Source organism: Bactrocera tryoni, chromosome 5 (genome assembly GCF_016617805.1).
Source record: "Bactrocera tryoni isolate S06 chromosome 5, CSIRO_BtryS06_freeze2, whole genome shotgun sequence".
In the NCBI taxonomy this organism is placed as follows: domain Eukaryota; kingdom Metazoa; phylum Arthropoda; class Insecta; order Diptera; family Tephritidae; genus Bactrocera; species Bactrocera tryoni.
In genome coordinates, this window is record NC_052503.1 from 42,637,450 (window position 1) to 42,658,907 (window position 21,458).

Here is a 21,458-nt window from a genome sequence, read left to right on the forward strand (position 1 = left end):
CTTTTTTAATTCTTACTTGCATATATGCCTGAGATTAAAATTGTTCATTTTTAGTTTTTAATCCGGTAGTTGGGATTTTGAAATAGCAATAAATTTTTAAGCTGGTAAGAGGGATACAGTTTTTAATTTCAAAACGAAAAGGGGCATTAAAATTTTATTTCTTTGCGGTATGTGTGATAAATTTTATTCTCCTTGGAATTTTCGTGAAGTAACTCACAAGCACATTTATAGAATTATTTATTTTTTTTTCTCCGCGGTATTGGTGATAAATTTTATTCTCCTATTTGGGATTATAAAATAAAAAATAACAATTCAAATGTGAGTTAAATTATTTTTAATACATTTTTTGTAACCCTGGTAACAAAATTTCATATATACATATGTGTTATACATACATAGATTGGTTCCTAAAAGTAAGTACACTTTTAAAGAAGATTTCCTAAACTTTAACTCCCTTTAAAGCTATCGCCCTGTTCAATCAATAAAATATCGCAAATATAATTGTTTGTAGTTTTGTCAGGGATATTTATATCCTATTTTATTTTATTTTTTTTTACTAAGTTTACCAAGAACACGAAGAAATAAACGTTGGTTACCTTATAATATATGTACATATATATATATAGTATATGTATAAACGATTAGCATGACGAGTTGAATTGATTTACCCATGTCCAGATCCATGTGCAACTAGTTCCTCAGTCTTTGAGAATCGCACATTTGCACACATCCATTTTTTCACAAAGAAGCTGCTCATTTGTCGGAATCACCGATATCAGACCACTATAGCATATAGCTGCCATAAAAACTCAACAATCGGAATCAAGTGCTTTAATGGAAAGCTTTTTAATTTAAGAAAATATCTTTATGTAATTTGGCTTGAATTATTGCTTAAGACCATGATACGATCTCCGAAGGAAATGTTCAGATCGGATTTCTATAGCATATAACTGACATATAAACTGGCCGATCAAAATTACATTCTTATATGAAGTGTATGTAGTTACGGTGCAACCGAAGTTAACGTTTCATTGCCATTCCATTCATATTGGTGTGTTTTCTTATGCAAACAATATATCAAGTTGGCGAAAAGTTTGAAATTTTCGTGAGGTAACTCACAAGTGCATTTATAGAATTTTTTAATAATCGGCGGTTAATTTTTAATAATTTCGGAATCACTTTTCGGCGTAACCGGCGGTTTGCTAAAAATTCGAAAAAATGTACCTTCATTTCAGTGGCTTACGAAATCGAAATTATTGTCAAAATTCTTCACTCGATTCTTAACAAAATGGCGGCTTGCTAAAAATTCGAAAAAATGTACCTTCATTTCAGTGGCTTACGAAATCGAAATTATTGTCAAAATTCTTCACTCTTAAAAAATATGTCGGAGAAAATTGGTTCTCCGACTCTAAAAGACATCGTTCTGAGAAAAACTTCTTTTAGGTCATTACGCTAACAAAAATACGAGTAATGCTTATAATCACGCACAAATATCCGAGTAAATGCAAAGTTTCTGTTGAAATATCGTTGAAATAGTTTTTATAAAGATCCGATAGGTTCCAAAATAAAATAGTTTATACGAAGATCCCATATATTCTATGGCAAAAAGTTTGAGCACGTTGTTTCCATATCGATGCTTTTAAAGATCTACTGCTTTACATCGTAGCAAACGTTATCCATGATTTGTTTGCAAAAAATTATCTTCGTGACAAAGGTATGAATTCTGTTTCTGGAAGTCTAAAAGTATTGCCAATATTAACAAAACTTATTCAAAACAACTAAGAAAGAACCAAGTTCGGGTGTAACCAAATATTAGACTATGTTGTATGCAAAAAAAAATTAAGCAAAAGGTATTTTGTGCATTAAGGGGGTAGTAAGATAGAGCAATTAAAGCAAAATTGACGGAGATATACAGTTGTAAGTCTCCGCCCTCCGATTTGATTGTGAGCGGCTGTGAAACTTTAAACGTGTTTTTCTCACACTTCACTTTTTCGAAGCCGGTGAACTCTGTAGCTCAAAATCTACTGAACCGATCCTTTTGAAATTTTGCACAGTCTTTCTTTACATAAATTGTGAGGTAACGCGGTCGAGTTTTTTTTTTTGTTTTTTGTTTAACTTATTTTTAAACAACAAAATTTCTGATTTTTTTGGTGAAAAATCAGTATTTTAAGTTCCGAGCGTTGTAAAAAATTGAAAAATCATTAAAAAAAACTCGACAGTGTTACCTGAGGAAACTTATCAACTAATCAAATCAATTTGGTTTTTTAATTTCAAATGATCCAGTCATGAGTTATGCGGTTCACCGCGAATCAATTTTTTTTTGGGAGGTCAACGAAGATCTTCTGTCACCGGCTCATTTTTTAATATTTTTCTATGAAACTTTCACAGAATATTCTTTAAATATTATAATAATATAATTATGCTATAATTATACAAATAAATAAATATTGATTGTATCTTAAAAAAAATTATTTAAAATATGCTTTTTTCGCTCGAATTAACCTTACTACCCCCTTAATAAAGCATTGGTTTTTGGGGGAAAAATACTGTTGAAATGGGGCTGTGCACCAGTGAAGTCAACCGAGTCCAATCGACCGTCAGCCGAGGGGACTGCTCTCAAGCGTGGAAAGACAAAAAAATCGGCTGGCAAGGTTATGGCATCAGTCTCTTCGGATGCACGTGGTATATTATTCATCGAAAGATTACTGAATCAGTTTTAATCCATTGCACTGCATATTTGTTTGCAGTTCTTTTCTACCATTCCCAATATTTAGCAATTTTATTCCTTTTTAGGAAGGAACAGTTGAAAATTGTACGCATATACTTCATGTTTCGCGTTTAAATATTGCACTACTCCGTGCAATACTTCGAAAAGATGCCTGTATATCTCAAATTATAATAGACCTTTTTATCAACACTCCAATTATTCCGCTATATTTTTATGCTACATATCGCGTTTGCCTATAATTTTAATTATAATTTTTGTATTTATAAAATGTAATGAATTTCAACATAAAGAGATAAATAGTATTCTATGTTCGTACCTTGGCTCTAAGCTACCTCCCCATCAATTCGGTTCATCCGTTCTTGAGTTGTAAATGGTGTAACTAACACGACTTTCTTTTATATACATATGTATGTATATAGATATTAGTTTCTTTTTGATTTGTAGACCGGGAAATGAAGAATCAAACGGAATTTAAAATTGTGTTATATGAAATTGACATAATCGGACTACTGCTACGACCACAACACGCCATTAAACGAAATCTTATAAAGCGCCATAACTAAGCATTAAATTAAGATATACAAGTATGTAGAACTGTAATTTGGCACAGAGAATAAAGTAAGTAAGTATTATGGGGATTTGCTATGATGAGTCATGAAAAACTAATATGAAGCTTCAATTCTTTATAGGACAATATTATCTGTTTTTTTTTACTTTATTAAAATGTATATAAATGGTTGATTAACTACTTCTAGCGACTTTTTTACATTTATTTCACAACTAAATCTAATTATCAAACATTTTATGTATTAAGTACTTTATAAATTTTTGAAGTACACCTTTTTGTGGTATGTATGTAAGTATGTTTAACTAGCCATGACATGATACGAGACATACAGAAAAAAACTAAATTAATTACACAAAAGTAAGTAAGACCTCAATGCTTAATAAGTACAAGGTAAAAACGACTTAATCACAATTTTAAAACACTAAATGATATGTGAAAAGTACAAGTGCAATGAGATCAAGAAGACTTCGTTGCAGCAATACATTTCCAGATGCATTGCTGTTCTTTCGATCTTCTATGCTGCCATGTGGAATCTCATTGTCTTCTATAGTTTGCTCCACCTCGTCCAATGCCAACGTGGTGGCTTCATTAATGGTGCGCAATAACGGATAGTTTGAATTGATGCGCTTCGGCATAATGGCATGTCCATTGCTTTGTAGATACTTGTAATCCGCGTAGATATCATCCTCAGGTGCGCAACTGCCGCGAAAATCATCAGTGTCTATGGACCATATCATCATACCAGCAAGTTTCTTCTCGACAGCAAACTTGACTTTATTTGCAATTGAACGTGCGCTATCGTACGTAACTACTTGGACTAGGCCACTGAAGACATCGCGTTCGGAGCGTGCTAACATTTGGGAAGTCTTTGCATCCCAAGTTGTGGTCCAGCCTGAAGTTTTGTTGCTCAGAATGTTGCAGATTTCATTGTAGCCAAGGAAACCATCCTCACGAGTAAAGGGACCTTGAAAGGCGGTGCCGTCCGTAACATCGCCGGCATTGCCGTCTCGCGGTGTCCTAAAGGTACGGCCATAAAAGGGTAAGCCAATAACTATTTTATTTGGGGGCGCACCCATTTTCAGCAGATAATCAATGGTAAACTCCTGCAATTGAACATTTTTTGTGTGAGTATATATAAAATTGTGTTAGAAGCAATAATCTTACTCACCACGCTGAGTACATCACCTTCGGGCGCTCTGAGCGGTGCATTATAACCAACTAGCTTATCCCAACTGCCATGATAATCATAACACATAATATGTAAATAATCGAGGTAACGTGAAATTTGGCGCACATCATATGCTTGATCAATCACATTCTTGGCCGCTCCGATTGCTGACGTCAACAATAAACCATAATTATCGAACTCGTCTCTCAGTTCCTTTGTAAGTTGCACGAAATTTTCACGATCTTGTGGGCGGCCACCACGCTGCGTCGGGTACTCCCAATCTAGATCGAGGCCATCGAAATTATATTTACGTATGAATGTGGTCACTTGTTTCACGAAACGACGTCGTTGTTCCGGATCGGCTACTAGTAATGAGTAATTTTTCGAACCCTCATTCCATCCACCAATAGCCAAACTGACCTTCAAATGCGGATGTGTGATTTTGAAACCTGTCAAGTGTTCATAACCACCCTTGCCGTAATCTTCCTTTAAGTCTTGCCATGGATCTGCAAAACGGAAGTGGAATTCCTTATGACATTGAAACATTTTGTTAGCAAAAGTACAACAAATCATATTTACCCAGCGACTTAATGGCCGACTGTGTGATATCAAGACCAGCAAAAGCATAAATTACGTGTGTGCATAAGTTTGGATCGAAGTTTTCAATCGCATATGCGCCATTACCAGGCCGGTAAACTGCCCACGTCGAAATATAACACACCACCAATTTGCCATGTGTTGGTCCTGCATTCGGTTTTGGTTTGCAAAAAGAAAAAAAAACGTATTAAATTTCAAATATGGTTAAATAAGATTGCAAATTTGTGTTGTATATGCATGGGGAAAAGACATTTGATTACAAATTATTACCTGTCTTCGCTTTCGCCGAGCACGCAATGGAAGCGATGACTAAGAGTGTAAGTAACAGCTTGTTTCCGGTATTTAGGTAAGAAGAAGCCATCTGCAAAGAAACGTTTCCTATAAAAAATCCTGAAGTAAATGAAAATAGTTCAGAGCTATCTGATTAGAAAGCAGTGTAATTTCTTGGCTCTGCCAATGCAATACTTTTAACATGACAAAATACTGCGGAGAGACAATCACCATCGTCTGCATAACTTTAGAAACTATACCTGCTAGACAGTCAGTTTTACAGGAATGTGATTTAACTGAGACATTTCACTTAGCTGAATGCTGTAACACTCATATGTCAATTTGATCTTCATAATATGGCAATTAATAACATTATTTGGGTTAATCTCAAATGATATTGCATCTTCCATTTAACGCTTTATGTAAAATAAATATTTAGAACTTGGATATATGATTTTTAAACCAGAATGTTGAGATTTGGTATTCAGACCAATCGTGTGTTGGGCTTGTTTAGTGCCTTAGAGGCAACAATATTTAACCTCACTTCTAAATTAACCTCGTTTATATGAGCGCCAATAAAAAAAAATACGCAAACAATTAAATGTTGTGATACCAATGCTTGTGATACAAATTTGCTGAGTACTTGACAGATATTCATCTATATATCTGTAATATTTAAATGTACTTATATTTTTTTTTTCTTATAGCGATCCGTCTACAGCACTTAATGTAAAGCATATGTTATGTCCCTCAAGAAAAAACTTCTCATGAAATCAATGAATTGTAGTTAGTTATATGGTGGGAGAAGTTTAGGAGTTTGAGAGTTTTTTCCTCATACCCTGAACGGGGTATATTAAACTTGCCACAAAGTTTGTAATACCCAGAAGAAGACCCTAAAAAGTAGTAAATGGTAATTGATAAGCATGCGCTTAGTTAATTGTACATACATACGTCCGTCTGCCTTCATAAACGTGAACTAGTTCCTCAAGTTTTAAGATATCGGACTAAAATGTTTCACTTGTCTTTTTCTTCCCAATAAACTGTTCATTTATCGAAATCGCGTATATGACCACTATAGCATATACCCACCATACAAACTGCAAGATCAGAATCATATTCTCTTCAAAAAACAAACTTTTTATTTCACGAGATCTCTTCACAAAATTTGGCATAGATCATTGTCCCCAATTCAAGAAAATTTCAGATTGGATCACGATAGCATATAGCTGTCATACAAACTGCCAGAAGAAAAATCAAATTCTTTATGGAATCCCTTTTATTTGTTAAGGGTATTATTCTAGCTTCGGAGCGACCAAAGTTAACATTGATTGTGAATTATATTGTAATACATAAAAAATTACAAAAGCAGCAATTTCTGCTGATAAAATTCCGTCTTGAAATGCGATAACTTTATTGACATGATTTGCTAATGATTGATTGTACAAATGGGAAGTTCCTACTATTTGCCACAGTTTATATTGAGAGGTGCATACAATGTATATAAAAAACAAGTAAAGTGCAATAATTTAAATCTGTATATAGTATATACACATACCCTGAAATAATTGTGTATATATTCTTTAAAGAGAGTACTCCCTATAAGTTACTATTCGGAATGATTTAGTCTCCAAGACATACCTTTCAGCTGTAATTATATATAATTTGTCCCAAATAAATATCTTTGGAGTATATTTAGTTTATTTAAATATTGAATGTTATCATATACAAGAAATTGCCCCTTTTTGCGACTTTTTAAAAGTACATAGTTCTTCTTGTACCCGCAGAGCCCACAATTACATGGATTCTATCATAAGGTCATGCTGAAACAATAGGTAAAACAGTTCGTTCTGTATAAAAGATCAAAAAATCCTTTATTCACATGTTCCTTTACGACAAATCGCAAACTCATTCCGGACTTGTCACAGCAAATATGCAAGAAAGTGTTTACAACAACATGAATTAATTATCTTCCGCATTTTGTGCAATTATTATTGTTAGTTAAATGTGGTTATAGAGAAGTTATGACTTAAAGTTTTGGAATTGATTACTAAACAAAGCTTATGACTCAAGCTGTGGTCACTATAAGAATATAACTAAATGTAAGGCTTGTTGTGGCTGTAAATATACAAATTTATTAAAATTAGCCTTACTAGTGCTTCCTTTCCCACCATATACTCAACTTCCTTCGTGTCTGCTGGATATCCGCAGTAACTCTCTAAATTTGTATTAACACATATATTTTCAATATATAATATATACATATATGTGAGTATATATGTATAGCATGTACAAAGGTATATACATACAAGGATATATGTACATACAAATATCAATGAAACTGGTTCAGAAAAAGTCAATTAACACTTCGCGCATTGCAACGCTTGGGAAATAATTTAAAAATATATATGGTAAACTGATATAAAAATATCTACATGCAAGTAATATAAAAGCAGAAATGAAAGTATATGAAATAGGGTAGTCCTACATTAGATGAGATAAATCTTTGTGACTAAATATCAGATATTAATGCTTCTTCCGATTGTCCTATAAACCATACAACCACATTAACTCCAGAATTGTAACGAGATCCCTTATGAAAATTAAATAGCGGCAGACATCCAAGTATTTCAATGCAGTAATTTCTTTGACTAATAGCCCCGTCCTTCAATAGACAACAGTTACACAAGTATATTTCAGGTAATAAGAATAAACAAAAAAAGATGTTTTTAACAAAAACGGTAATTTGCACAAAGATTAATCGCCGATTAAATATGGGTGATCCAAGTAGATAGCTTTTTTTCAATAGCCTTTTCTTGACAGATCACGCGTGGGTTGTGTCAAGCTGTCATCTTATTTTTATTCGGTATTGTTTGTCATTTCATCATAGAAAGACTTACATCTTGAACAACGTTCTGAGGCAATATGTTAAAGAAGTTGAAGTCGGTTTAAGTTAATGAGAAAAGCTTAAGTTACATTTATTTCAGAGACTCGATATTATTTGATCAATACTTTTGAACTGAAAGGGTTAGATTATTATAAATTATCAAAATCAATAATTCCAGAATAGCTGTCGTTCATATTGTCGTTCGAATAACCAAAAAATAGTAGTTATGGGAGGCAAATCTGGACGTCTGGTTGGCTACACAAAATAGCTGTCATTCATATTGCCGTTTAAATTACCAAAAAAAGTATTAATGGAAGGGAAATCCAGAGGTTTAGTTGGCTGCTGAGGATAGTAAAGTCAAACGATCTCTGTTAGCGTCAATATTTTCGTTGTTGAGTTAAAACAACTATTTTCAAAGTAAAGAGTATTCCTCTCTTGATCTTGGTGTGAAGCGTTCAAATTTTATATTAAAAAATATATCTAATGAATTCAAATGATTAGAGCATATCAAAGTTATCTATGTAATATTGGCACATATCCCCAAGCCTCTGTATGTTTGCATAATCCCTAAACCATTTGAAAGATTTCAAGGAAAAGCGGTGTCGTTATTATTGCTTCATAATAATCAATACTTGAAAAAATCTAAAACAGATATGAAAATCGATTTCTTAGCAGATCACGTTGACTCATGGATTATTTATTGGACTTTATATAATAACAAAATTATATTATATATTATAAATAAAATTGTTAATAATTTATAATTTTTAATTTCAAATTTATGTAATTATATCATAGGTTTTCAAAGAGATTTCTATTGTACGTTTTCGACCAACTTCAAGTTTTTAAATAATTAAAAGTGTAATGTCATTATACTTTATTTATTTCATTTCATCTTTCGTGCAGCTTGAGCCATCCTAATGTGTGATGATATGTAACCAAACTGGTTCAAAAGCGTTTGTAGTCGGTCAAGTTGTTACTAAATAAATTGAAATTAATTGCGATATTCTTGATTGTCTCTTTGGTTCTGCGTGTATTTGTAGCAAATATGTAAAAGCAACAGAGACCCACACATTGCATACAGATTATGCGATGAATAATCAATTGAATTAAAAGTGAAAGAGGTTCTTTAATATAAACGTGAGTAAGTTGAGTATGGCAAAATCATATAAGACAACGCATACAAGTTTCAAAGAATTATTTCATATTATTTTATATACATATGTTTGTATGTTGCAAATGAAGTACAAAAACACAAACGTTTTGTATTTTATGTATGTTGTAAATAAAGAACAAAAAAAATAAGCGCGAGAAACTCATAGCAAATTAGTTGAATGCAACTGTCGTCCATTACTAGGAGACTACGATTTCATATACCTTTGAATTTTTCAGATAACAAGAACATGACAGTTTGAACTCTACGGTTTTTATATTATTTATTTATGACACTCTAAGTTATATTATGTATTTTATTTTTCATTACAACGAGTCATTCGATCTCCTTTAACCTTTCAGAAGAATTTTTTTTATAAACAACTCGCAACTCTAAAGCCATTTTTTATATAGACAGTGTTGCGATTTTTTTAATCCAATTTCAGAATTTTGAGAGATTAAATAAAAAATTAAGCTATTTAGACTGCTTCGTTTGTGAGTATACTACCTTTTAAAGGAGACCCCTGTAGTTCTTAAAAGGTAAACAATTAAGAATTTTTTTATATATTGGGTAGTCGAAAAAGTATTTTTGTATTTTTGATCAAACTTCAATTTATTTTGTTTATATTTACACTAATAAATAAATAAACAAATATGTTGAGACATTATTCCATCAGTGTAAATCGAAATTTCTAAAATTCCAGAACGGAAGCAAGCGAACCATTGCTGTGCTACACGAACTGATACAGCATCGTCTCCATAAACTTAACAAATTTCATTAGTGGCTTGCGTGGCATTCTTCCCATTTTTATACAAACATTTCAAAATATAGCGCATTTCTTTATTATTTTCACTAATTTTTGAGCGGCTGCAAATTTTTCAACTTCCCGAATTTATTTTTGTTAGTTAAATGAAGCTTAAAATCTCACCTTTCCAACACTATGTGGTATGACACAATGTGATTGGTAGCACTGGAGATATACGACGACAAAATACGAAAAGACTTTTTCGACTACCCAATATATATAGTTTGCACATGTTGAATATCTTTTTATAAACGCCTTTTTCTTGCCGAATTTCTCGAACAATGTTTCATTACATAGTAGAAGAAGATCGCTCTAAACTGTAATAGTAAAGTATTCCGTAAACTAAGTCAACTCTAGCGATCCTGATTTCCTCTCATTAAGGGGTTACATGAGTTTACGGGTTTCAAAAAATCGAATTTTTTTATTGACTTATGAATTTCCACACACCTCTAGAATTTTGTTCTAAATTTTCAAGTTGATCCGCGTAATAGTTTCGGAGATACAGCATTGAGAACTTGTGCGCTCGATGCTATCTAAGCTAAGTGCGCCGTCTTTAAACGCGTTTTTCTCGAAACTGTGTTTTTGAAGTTTGTTGGCAAGATTTCTCGAGAACTACTCAGCCGATCTTCATGAAATTTTACACGGGTCCTTGAGATACAATTCTTAAAGAAAGTTTTTTTCGATTACAACTATTTCAAAAAAAAAATCTCGATATTTACACCGAAATTTCATTTTTTTTTGTAAAAATGACTGCCAAAACATCGAATCTTCTTTTTTTCTGTTTTTTTTTCCTTCGTCCAAGTTCTTTGTTAAGGTTTTAACTATGTAATTTCATTTATTTTTCACTTTAGATGATCTTATAAGGAGTTATCATGTCAACGCGGGCGCATCTCCGAGGTGTCACTGGAAATGGCGGCGCAATGGTCGAGTTTTAACTAGTTTTTCCAAAAATTTCATAATTTTTTTGTTAACAGTATATGTTTGTATCAATAAAAAATTCTAATAAAATATCTAATTTTTGTTTTAAAACAAGTAAGGAAGGGCTAAGTTCGGGTGTCACCGAATATTTTATACTCTCGCATGATAAAGTGATAATAATTTACATATTTTTTTATTTTTGCTGTAAAATTAATTAGATTAGATCAATTTGTGTACTTTGAGTATTGAATTGTATTTTCATTTCCTAATGTATATATTATACAAAGAAGGCATCAGATGGAATTCAAAATAGCGTTATATTGGAAGAAGGCGTGATTGTGAACCGATTTCACCCATATTTCGTACATGTCATCAGAGTGTTAAGAAAATATTATATACCGAATTTCATTGAAATCGGTCTAGAAGTTCCTGAGATATGGTTTTTGGTCCATAAGTGAGGCCACGCCCATTTTCAATTTTTAAAAAAAGCCCGGGTGCAGCTTCCTTCTGCCATTTCTTTCGTAAAATTTAGTGTTTCTGACGTTTTTTGTTAGTCGGTTAACGCACTTTTAGTGATTTTCAACATAACCTTTGTATGGGAAGTGGGCGTGGTTATTATCCGATTTTTCCATTTTTGAACTGTATATGGAAATGCCTGAAGGAAACGATTTTATAGAGTTTGGTTGACATAACCGTAGTAGTTTCCGGCATATGTACAAAAACTTAGTAGGGGGCGGGGCCACGCCCACTTTTCCAAAAAAAATTACGTCCAAATATGCCCCTCCTTAATACGATCCTTTGTGCCAAATTTCACTTTAATATCTTTATTTATGGCTTAGTTATGACACTTTATAGGTTTTCGGTTTCCGCCATTTTGTGGGCGTGACAGTGGGCCGACTTTGCCCATCTTCGAACTTAACCTTCTTATGGAGCCAAGAAATACGTGTACCAAGTTTCATCATGATACCTCTATTTTTACTCAAGTTACAGCTTGCACGGACAGGCGGACGGACGGACAGACAGACATCCGGATTTCAACTCTACTCGTCACCCTGATCACTTTGGTATATATAACCCTATATCTGACTCTTTTCGTTTTAGGACTTACAAACAACCGTTATGTGAACAAAACTATAATACTCTCCTTAGCAACTTTGTTGCGAGAGTATAAAAATCTCGATATTTACACCGAAATTTAATTTTTTTTGTAAAAATGACTGCCAAAACATCGAATCTTCTTTTTTTCTGTTTTTTTTGTCCTTCGTCCAAGCTCTTAGTTAAGGTTTTAACTATGTAATTTCATTTATTTTTTACTTTAAATGATCTTATAAGGAGTTATCAGGTCAACGCGAGCGCATCTTTTTTCCGAGGTGTCACCGGAAATGGCGGCGCAATGGTCGAGTTTTAAATAGTTTTTCCAAAAATTTCATAATTTTTTTGTTAATAGTATATGTTTTTATCAATAAAAAATTGTAATAAAATATCTAATTTTTAATTAAAAAAATTGTTGAAAAAGGGCTTTTTTTTTACATAAGGAAACCCATGCAACTCCTTAAATCATAATATAGAATCTTATTTGTAGTATTCCTGGCATTAACTTCCTCTAAGTTACCTAGTAGTCATAGGGCCACATTTTGTGAAAATAGCTGTGTTGTTTAAACATAAACTTCTTACGACTTCTAAATTCTTCTCTATTACTAAGCAAATAAAATGCTAACTTTTTATCGGTTAATGGGAAAACGTGATCCACATTGTAAAATATTTTTATGTTGACGCGAATCGTGCACATACAAATTACAAACCGTGTTTAGCTATTTTTGTATATTAACCAAGATGATACATTTCGATAAATGCAAATTTATATATTAATGAACTATATATGTTATTCAGAGCAGCCTTAACAAAACAAATCAGATTTATGCTTAAAAAACCGGAATTATAACATCTTGATTGGTAAGTTGGTTAGGGCGGCAGTCACGCTGCATGACGCGAAAAATATTGAAAACAAATACTGAAATCTACTAATGTAAGAGCCACGCGAAAAATACAGCGGAAATTTTTGGTGCTAATAAACGTTTTTTGGTTCTGTTTAAGTGGCCATAAAAGCAAAAAATTGCAATGAGGAAGTCTAATAAGTCGAGAAATGTTTCAATATTGTGGCCAGCTATGTACATACATCACCAACTTCATTGAAGCGTTGCGCATGCGCCGCCGCTAGCAGGTGATTGCGTGGCGCAGTGGCTAAAACAACAAAAACAACAAACGTAGCATAACACGCATAAGTACTTATGTTAGTACTTGTGCATACAAAAGAGTCCACTTATGTACATTTTTAACATATCTATTTGTAACGAGTATTATTTACTTATGCACACACTATATACATAAGTATATGGAATACCTGCCCATCACCACATACATATGTATAAGTATTCACGCATTTGTGGTCAAAATTAGCAATTTTTAGCACTATGCACTATTTTGTTAAGATTATTTTCATCGAATTAGTGAAAAAACTACCGAAAGTAACATCACAAAACACTAAAATTGCAAGTATGTATTCATACCTTCAGTTGTATATCTATTGTTTCTTTTTTCCTTTCTTTTTTATTTGTTTTTGGAGTTAAACTTTAACGCCAATTAAATGTGACAAAAACACCGCAACAAAACCGAGCACCGTCACGATATCTACCGCCTTTGTCGCGCTCGTTTCGAAAACTGACTGTGTGCAAGATTGGGTGATGGGTTTGGGCTGCCGCTTACTAACTTTGACTCAATCTTGCTAGCTTGTACAATGAAATTGGTTTAAAAGAAAACGAAATACCCTCTCTTTAGTCACAGTCGAAGACAAGATTGACTTTGTGCCATTTATATGTATGTATACGTATGTTTGTATGTATACCTCTGTATTCGTATGCAGGTATTTTTTAAAAAATTTCAGTTGAGAGCTTCGCCCATATGTCGCTCCTTACCATAAATATCTCTTTGAGTGCTCAAAAGTTAAATTCGCATGATTTCGCATTGGTCCGCCCTTGATGATGACCGGGCTGATAAAGTGCGTCAAATGGTTCTCATACATGTAACTGAAAATTTGGTGGCACTTATTTAAGCTTCTACTAAAATTTGTCTAACCCCAATTATGGGAAAAGAATGTAATTGTTACCAAAATATTGGTCGTAATGCAGAGAATACGGTGCTTATTGTAGGGTGCCGTAAAGAAAACAGTTAACTAACGATATTAGCAATCAATAATAATTAAAAAAATTTAGAAGTATTGTACCACACATTTCGAAAACAAAATATAATATATAACAAGTAAGGAAGCGCTAAGTTCGGGTGCAACCGAACATTTCATACTCCTGCAACTTGCAAAAAGCAAAGCCTGGGAAATTCATTCAGGTGCTGTCAAAACTTTACATATTATTAAACTAGTAAGGAAGAGCTAAGTTAGGGTTTAACCGAACATCTTAAGCTCTTGCAACTTGCAATGACCAAATCCGGCTAGTTAGAATAACGAAAATCATTACATGTACTATAAAATAATTTCAGATATTTTCGGCATAAAACAATATGGTAGTATACCTAATATTGTACGTTCAGTTAATTAAAAATATATATATAATATCTTGACCGATTTGGACTGTATAAGGTCAACCGGAAATTTAAAAATCATTTATTAGTTATACCGAAGATACGATTTTTTTAACCCGATTTTATTTATTTCTTTAAGAAGTTATATAGGCTTACGGGCTTAAAAACTCGATTTTTTTATTGTCTTATTAAATTCTACAACACCTCTTGAATATCGTACTAAATTTTCAAGTTGATTCGAGTAATAGTTTCGAAGATACAGCTTTGAGAACTTGTGTGCTCGAGGCTAGCTAGGCTAAGTGAGCCGTCGTTAAACGCGGTTTTCTTGAAACTGTGTTTTTTAAGTCAGTTGGCAAGATTTCTCGAGAACTACTCAACCGATCTTCATGAAATTTTGCACAGGTCCTTGAGATTCAATTCTTAGACACTTGGACGAAGGTGTTTTTTTCGATTGCATCTGTTTAAAAAAATTTCGCGAAATTTTCATTTTTTTGTAAAAATCTCTACCAAAAATCCAATTTTCAGTTTTTTTCCTTTGTCCAAGCTCTAAGTTTAGGTCTTAAATAAAATACAGTTTATTTCTTTGTTAATAGTGTATGTTTGTAACAATAAAAAATTCTAATAAAATATTTCATTATTTAATATAAAAAAAAATGTTGAAAAATTTTTGATTCACTCGAGGAAATCCATGTAATCTCTTAATGTTCCGCTCATACCATTACCAATTTATAACAAGTAAAGTCAACCGAATGTTTAAAAACTTTGAGATTAGTTATAAAGCGGCTAGGGCAAGATTTTATTTATACATATAAATTTAGTGCTTAATTATGTCACTTTATATGGTTTCGCTTAATGGCGTTTTGTGGGCGTGGCAGTGGTCCGATAACTAACATATGCGTTCCGATTTTTGCCCAGGAACACCTGTACTAAGTTTCATTCCTATATCTCAATTTATACTCAAGTTACAGCTTGGACAGACAGACAGGTATCCGGATTTCGACATCCTTATCATTTATATTTACAAAACCCTTTACCTATTTCGATTAGTTTTAGGTGATACAAACAACCGTCTGGTGAACAAAAATACCTTTTATATTCTGTAGCAACATGTTACAAGAGAATAAAAACTCTCTAAAAAAATTATAAATTAAACATCTCTCATAAAAGGAGAGCGAACCGCCTAATTCATAACCTTATGTTCCGTTCCATAACCTTATGTTCCGCCTTAATTTTTAAATCATAAATAGAGTACGCTTTTATTCGTCAGTTTAAATTTCACCGTTATACCTTATATATTATTTAAGTCACCAGTACGACTAAGCTTCCCTAAGGCTAATTTGTGCGAAACAAAGCCTATTTTCGTAATTTTTTTTATGTAAAAGATAAATGTACAACTGTTACATTCTAGTACATATGTTTAGTATGAAATTTGAAAAAAAAATATTAAAATTACTCTGGAAGATCTTGGAAAAATGTTTAATTGCGGTGTTCCTCATAACTCGGTGCCCGGTCATCTGAAATCAAAATATCAAAAATAGATTGTTAGATAATCGCCTGGCCCAAATAACACTGGGTGTTTTCCAACAACACCGCAAAAAAATCGGTTAATTTTTTATTGTAAGAAAATCACTCCACCAGTACCTGGTGAATTATGTATACAAGGTGCGTTCCAAAGTAAACAGGACTTTAAAAAAAAAACGAATGATTTTTTTCGGCTAAATTAATTTATTTTATTCAAATAGTCTCCTTCTGCTTCAATACAGCTTTTTGCACGGTCCAAAGGCATGTCGAATGAGTGTTTTAGCTCGTTGGCCGGTATGGCCGACAGTATGGCCTCTACGTCTGCATAACGCTTTCCTTTCATGCGCAAATGAATTTTTCCGAAAATGAAGAAGTCGCACGGTGCCATATCAGGTGAATACGGGGAGTGGTTAATGGTTAAAATGTGATTTTTTGTCAAATAATCGTTCTTCGAATGTTGGATTCTGAGCTATTAAGCCCAAATGTGCCAAGTGGTGAATCAGTACTTTCTATTTCTTAAATTGCGCCCGTTTTTCGGCGATGTCGATGCCAAAATGAGTGAATTAATGGAACCATGTTTCATCCATTGTTTCATTTCGACGCAAACACTCCGGTTTATTACACTTGAATATCTCCAAACACTGATCCGAATCATCAACTTGTTGTTGTTTTTGGTCAAAAGTTAGCTCAGGCTTTCTCATACCCAAATATTCGTGTATGATACGAAGTATACATACATAGGTATGTTCAGTTGATATCTTTAGAGTGATTCAGATTACGGTCATCCAAATTATTTTTTGGATTATTTTTATATTTTCATCGGAAACAACCTCTTTTGGGCGTCCACTGCGTTCACAGTCTTCACTGCTCATTTGACCACGTCAAAACTTAGCATACAAATCCTTGATGGTTGATTTTCCTGGTGCAGTTCCGGAAACTCGTCATTAAAACAAGTTTTTGCTTCAAATGCATCATTTCCCCTCAAAAAGCGTTAATATACCATCAAGCGAATTCCCTTTTTATTCATTTTTTTACAATAACAAAACTTGTTTCTCTCAACATGATACTAATGATCTGACAGCTGTCAAATTTTGGCAAAGACCTTTTGACGATTAAGGCTAACCAAAAATCATATGGATTTAAGTATATGTGTCAGGCCGGGGACTATTCAATTGACTTGTTTTAGAGCATGTTCATATTGCGCGTGCTATTTATTTGGGTCGAACTGTATCAGTGTTGTAAAACGCTACCAAATTCGTCTAAGCTTTTTGCCCATTCTCTACATATCTTTAAAAAAAATAATAAATTATTTGCATACCGATTTGTAATAGCAAGTATTTGTAATAAACGAATGGTACATTGAAATTAATATACATTTTTTGTTAATTTGGTGTTATTTTGGATTTCGCTAGACTGCACAATTACGACGACGTTCAATATTTAAAACATCGGCTTGACTCTCTTAATTAAGTTTTAGACTAATTTGGCTGCGAATATTAAAAGTTTTATATTCTGGATAATACTTCATAAAATTGTTATATTAATATCAATTCCTCATAATATTTCATATTTAAGCAATTGAGACAATAATTTGGGTCTTTACTTATACGTTTGACTTCTAAAAATTGTTCTACGCAAACGACTCGGTGTGATAAAAGCCAAACATAACAATAACGTATATATAGAGGTGCCAACGGCAGTAGCTCATCAAACTAATGTGAAAAGTAAGAAATATAACTGTCAAACATTTTCTTTTGTATTCTTAACTAAAACAATATTTGTAGTTCGATTAAAGTATGGACAAAATCGAGCAATCATCGTGTGACAAAAATTTGTCGAATAATAAACGGATATCAGCTGAGAGCTGTTCAGACGACGACGAAGGTAAGGAAATAGCAATGGAAACCGTGGAGGCAATTTTGGAGGCAGTAGTCACAGAACAAGTCGATGATAATTATAGTGAAAGGTGAGTGGAGTTCGTGAAACAAAAATGTTGTCTTTGGTATTATTGAAGCCGCACTACACATTTCCCAGATCGTTATATTATTAAAGAAAGTGACAATCCTTTACCGGTTTCAAATACCGGACTCATATCTAACTATCCTGTCAAAAACAAGCGATTGCTGTGTATATGGAGTCATTGTGATTATACCAACTAAAATAATATTCTTCTTTTTTCGATTTGAAGATTTTTAATTTGTACTCTAATTTAATTAACATTTGGAAATATGGCTACCTTATCATCCAATGTGCAATGTAAATTATACTATATACCACGACTTATACATATATGTATATTGTTTTTAGTGACTCCCGTTCAACTCCAACAAAGACGGATAAAAGTAGCAGTGACAGCGGAGTTTGCATCAACATTGAGGAGCAATCAATTACCAACAATACGGACCTTAATACAGATATAGATATGAATTCTACCGATGTAAACAGTACTGATAACCTGAATACGTCCTCCAACCATTCAGGAAACAATTTAGTACTTAGCTCTACCCTCAATGAGGAATCAGTAACTCAAGTTCACAATGACCAAAAAACGAAAACGTCATTACAACATGATGCTGAAAAAGAAACGGATGAACAATCAGGCAGCAATATTATAGGGGTGAAACAACTTTGTGGTAGCAGTGATACAATTGAGTTACCCGCTTGGCCGCGTCATACACGTCGTGGTGCTCGTAATTACCGCCATAGTACCCAAGACGATGGTCAAGACGATGAAGACGAAAGTGATAGGGAAGGAGTCATTGTTAATGCAACTGAAGAAGAGCAAATGGTAGGTTTCTTTGAAAAAAAACATCACCTAAAAAATGTGTTAATAAATAATATACACCTTAGCCGCTACTGTCGGAATCAACAACACAATCAACAAATGCGGAGGCTGTTAATAATATTGACACATCAATGCCAAGCGAAGCTGAGGATGTGAGTTATAATATTATATATGCAAATATAAATAAAATTTTCTGTAATAATTATATGACTTTACTTTCAGTTGCCTGCCAATTCCGACACCACGGGAAATAGGTTGCCGTATATAAGCAGCAGTCCCATTTTCAGCGACGACGATGATGACATTGATGAAGACGATGACGATGATGATGATGACGACGATGATGATGACGATGACGACGAGGACGACACTGATGATGATGATGAAGATGATGCTGACTCCACTGAGCATGCGAGCAATTTAGCTGAAATTATGAATAAACCTAAACCAGCATATACCTGGTGTTCGGCGTATGAGCTGATGCGTCGCGAACATGGACTGAGTGGCGATGGCCGCAGATCTTTGAGTGGAGGATTATCTCCAGGTTTCAATGCACGTTTTTATGCAGCCCGACACGTTATCGAACGTATGAAGATCTCCCATTGCCTAACAAAGCATAGTGGCTGTGTAAATTGCTTAAATTTTAATCGCAACGGTGACTTACTCTGCTCTGGTTCAGATGACACACGCATAATAGTATGGGATTGGGCGCTAAAGAAGCCAAAATGCGTTTTTAAATCGGGGCATACTCAGAATATATTTCAAACGAAATTTATTAACAGTGCAGGTGTTTTAGATATTGTATCCGCTGGTCGGGATGGTCAAGTACGCCGTTCAATTCTACCGTCATCTGGCGGAAAACCACAAACATCATTGCTATATCGTCATAATGGGTCCGTGCATAAACTTGTGATGAGCCCAAATAATCCCTTTGAAATTATAAGTGCCGGCGAGGATGCCCATATACGTCTTAAAGACTTGCGTAGCGACGAGAGCTCAACTAGCCTTTGTAAAGTGCAGAGCAGTAGAAAGAAACGTAAAATACGTCTTTTCAGCATTGCTCATCACCCCTACGCTCCGGAAATATGCGTCTGCGGCTGTGATAACTTTGTTCGTGTCTTCGATAAGCGCCATATGGCCAAACCAGTGCATCAAATGTGTCCCGAACATTTAGTTAAAGTAAGTTTGTGGTCAAAACGAATTGAATATTTATGAATTTATGTATAAATCAAATAATAATTTTCAGAGTGCTATGCCTCAAGTCACTTGCGCTGTCTACAACAATACAGGTAGTGAAGTGCTCGCATCTTATAGCGATGATTTCATCTACTTATTTAATAATAACAAATACAAAACAGGCGAATATCTTCATCGTTACCGTGGTCATTAGTAAGCTCAAACATCCTATGAATATCCCTATTGAATACAGTTCATTAAAATTTTGTTTTCACACAGCAATCACAAAACAATCAAGGGGGTAAACTTTTTCGGGCCCAATTCAGAGTATGTGATCAGTGGAAGTGATTGTGGCAATATATTTTACTGGGATAAAAATACTGAAGCAATCTTAAACTTTATGCCTGGCGATACTATGGGTGTGGTGAGTAAAGTGTACCACTAAGTTTTTTTTTTGAGTGCTTTTCTTACACAAATTTGTGTTTATTAATTCTCGTACTAGTGTCCAGTGTACCAAACTAAAACAATAATTTCACTCTCCTTATAGGTAAATTGTTTAGAGCCGCATCCATCAATTCCGGTACTGGCTACATCTGGACTAGATAGCAGCATAAAAATATGGACTCCAAGTAGTGACGTGGTAGGTAGCCTCAGTATTTTGAAATTTTTTTTATGTTTAATAATTTCGTCACCATTTTTCTGCAGTATCCTCCTGATTTGTCTAAACTTGAAACGTGTGTTAAACGGAACCTGAGACATTCGGTATTGGGCGATGGCAGTGGGTTTAATGATCGCGAATTTCACAACTTTATACGCCAATTTCTTCGTACTCCACCTCGTCGTGGTACATATCCGTCAGGTGATGACGAACATAGCAACAGCAGTAGTGACGGTGATAGTGATGGTTTCGATTGTCCACAAATGGAAGGTATACAATGTCAAACCCAATAAACTTGAATTCTAACACCAATATATTTACGAAAAGTGGCGGAATAGTCAATATGTTTTATAGGTTTCCTGCTAGAATGTTTCTTTCTTTCTTTTTAAATTGTTGCCAACTTTTTTACACCCTTTCTTGTAATATATTTATTAGCACGATGATATAATGCGTCAAAGAGTTTATTGCTTGTTAGACCAAATTATAATTATCGTGCCAAAAAATGTTTGTTGGTTATCAAAATATACATACATATATATTTCGTGTAATGTTTGAATTAAATATTGAAACCATTGAATACAAAAAATATTAATAAAAAATATGCTTATACGCATGAAGAATAAAAAATATAACTAA

General features: G+C 33.6%; 2 protein-coding genes across 4 annotated transcripts; one reads left to right on the forward strand and one right to left on the reverse strand.

Annotated features, from left to right (window-relative positions):
- Nucleotides 1-3,422: 3,422 nt before the first annotated feature.
- On the reverse strand, nt 3,423-13,824 carry LOC120778487 (probable chitinase 2). Of its 3 annotated transcripts, none has more exons than XM_040110307.1 (5): nt 13,659-13,824; nt 5,332-5,422; nt 5,044-5,208; nt 4,465-4,970; nt 3,423-4,399 (listed from the first exon to the last, which is right to left on the reverse strand). In XM_040110307.1, exons 2-5 carry the CDS (start codon nt 5,420-5,422, stop codon nt 3,710-3,712), a joined length of 1,452 nt encoding a protein of 483 aa, XP_039966241.1. In that variant the 5' UTR covers nt 13,659-13,824; the 3' UTR covers nt 3,423-3,709. The 3 variants fall into 3 exon arrangements, with proteins under 3 accessions (XP_039966241.1, XP_039966242.1, XP_039966240.1); XM_040110308.1 differs by lacking the exon at nt 13,659-13,824 and adding an exon at nt 13,493-13,513; XM_040110306.1 differs by lacking the exon at nt 13,659-13,824 and adding an exon at nt 7,482-7,537.
- Nucleotides 13,825-17,591: 3,767 nt separating this feature from the next.
- On the forward strand, nt 17,592-21,377 carry LOC120777835 (DDB1- and CUL4-associated factor 8). The gene is made up of 9 exons (XM_040109372.1): nt 17,592-17,927; nt 17,988-18,169; nt 18,511-18,991; nt 19,054-19,140; nt 19,211-20,167; nt 20,235-20,377; nt 20,444-20,588; nt 20,712-20,804; nt 20,870-21,377. The coding sequence occupies exons 2-9, from the start codon at nt 18,000-18,002 to the stop codon at nt 21,113-21,115; spliced, it is 2,322 nt and encodes a 773-aa protein (XP_039965306.1). The 5' UTR covers nt 17,592-17,927; nt 17,988-17,999; the 3' UTR covers nt 21,116-21,377.
- The last annotated feature ends 81 nt before the right edge of the window (nt 21,378-21,458 follow it).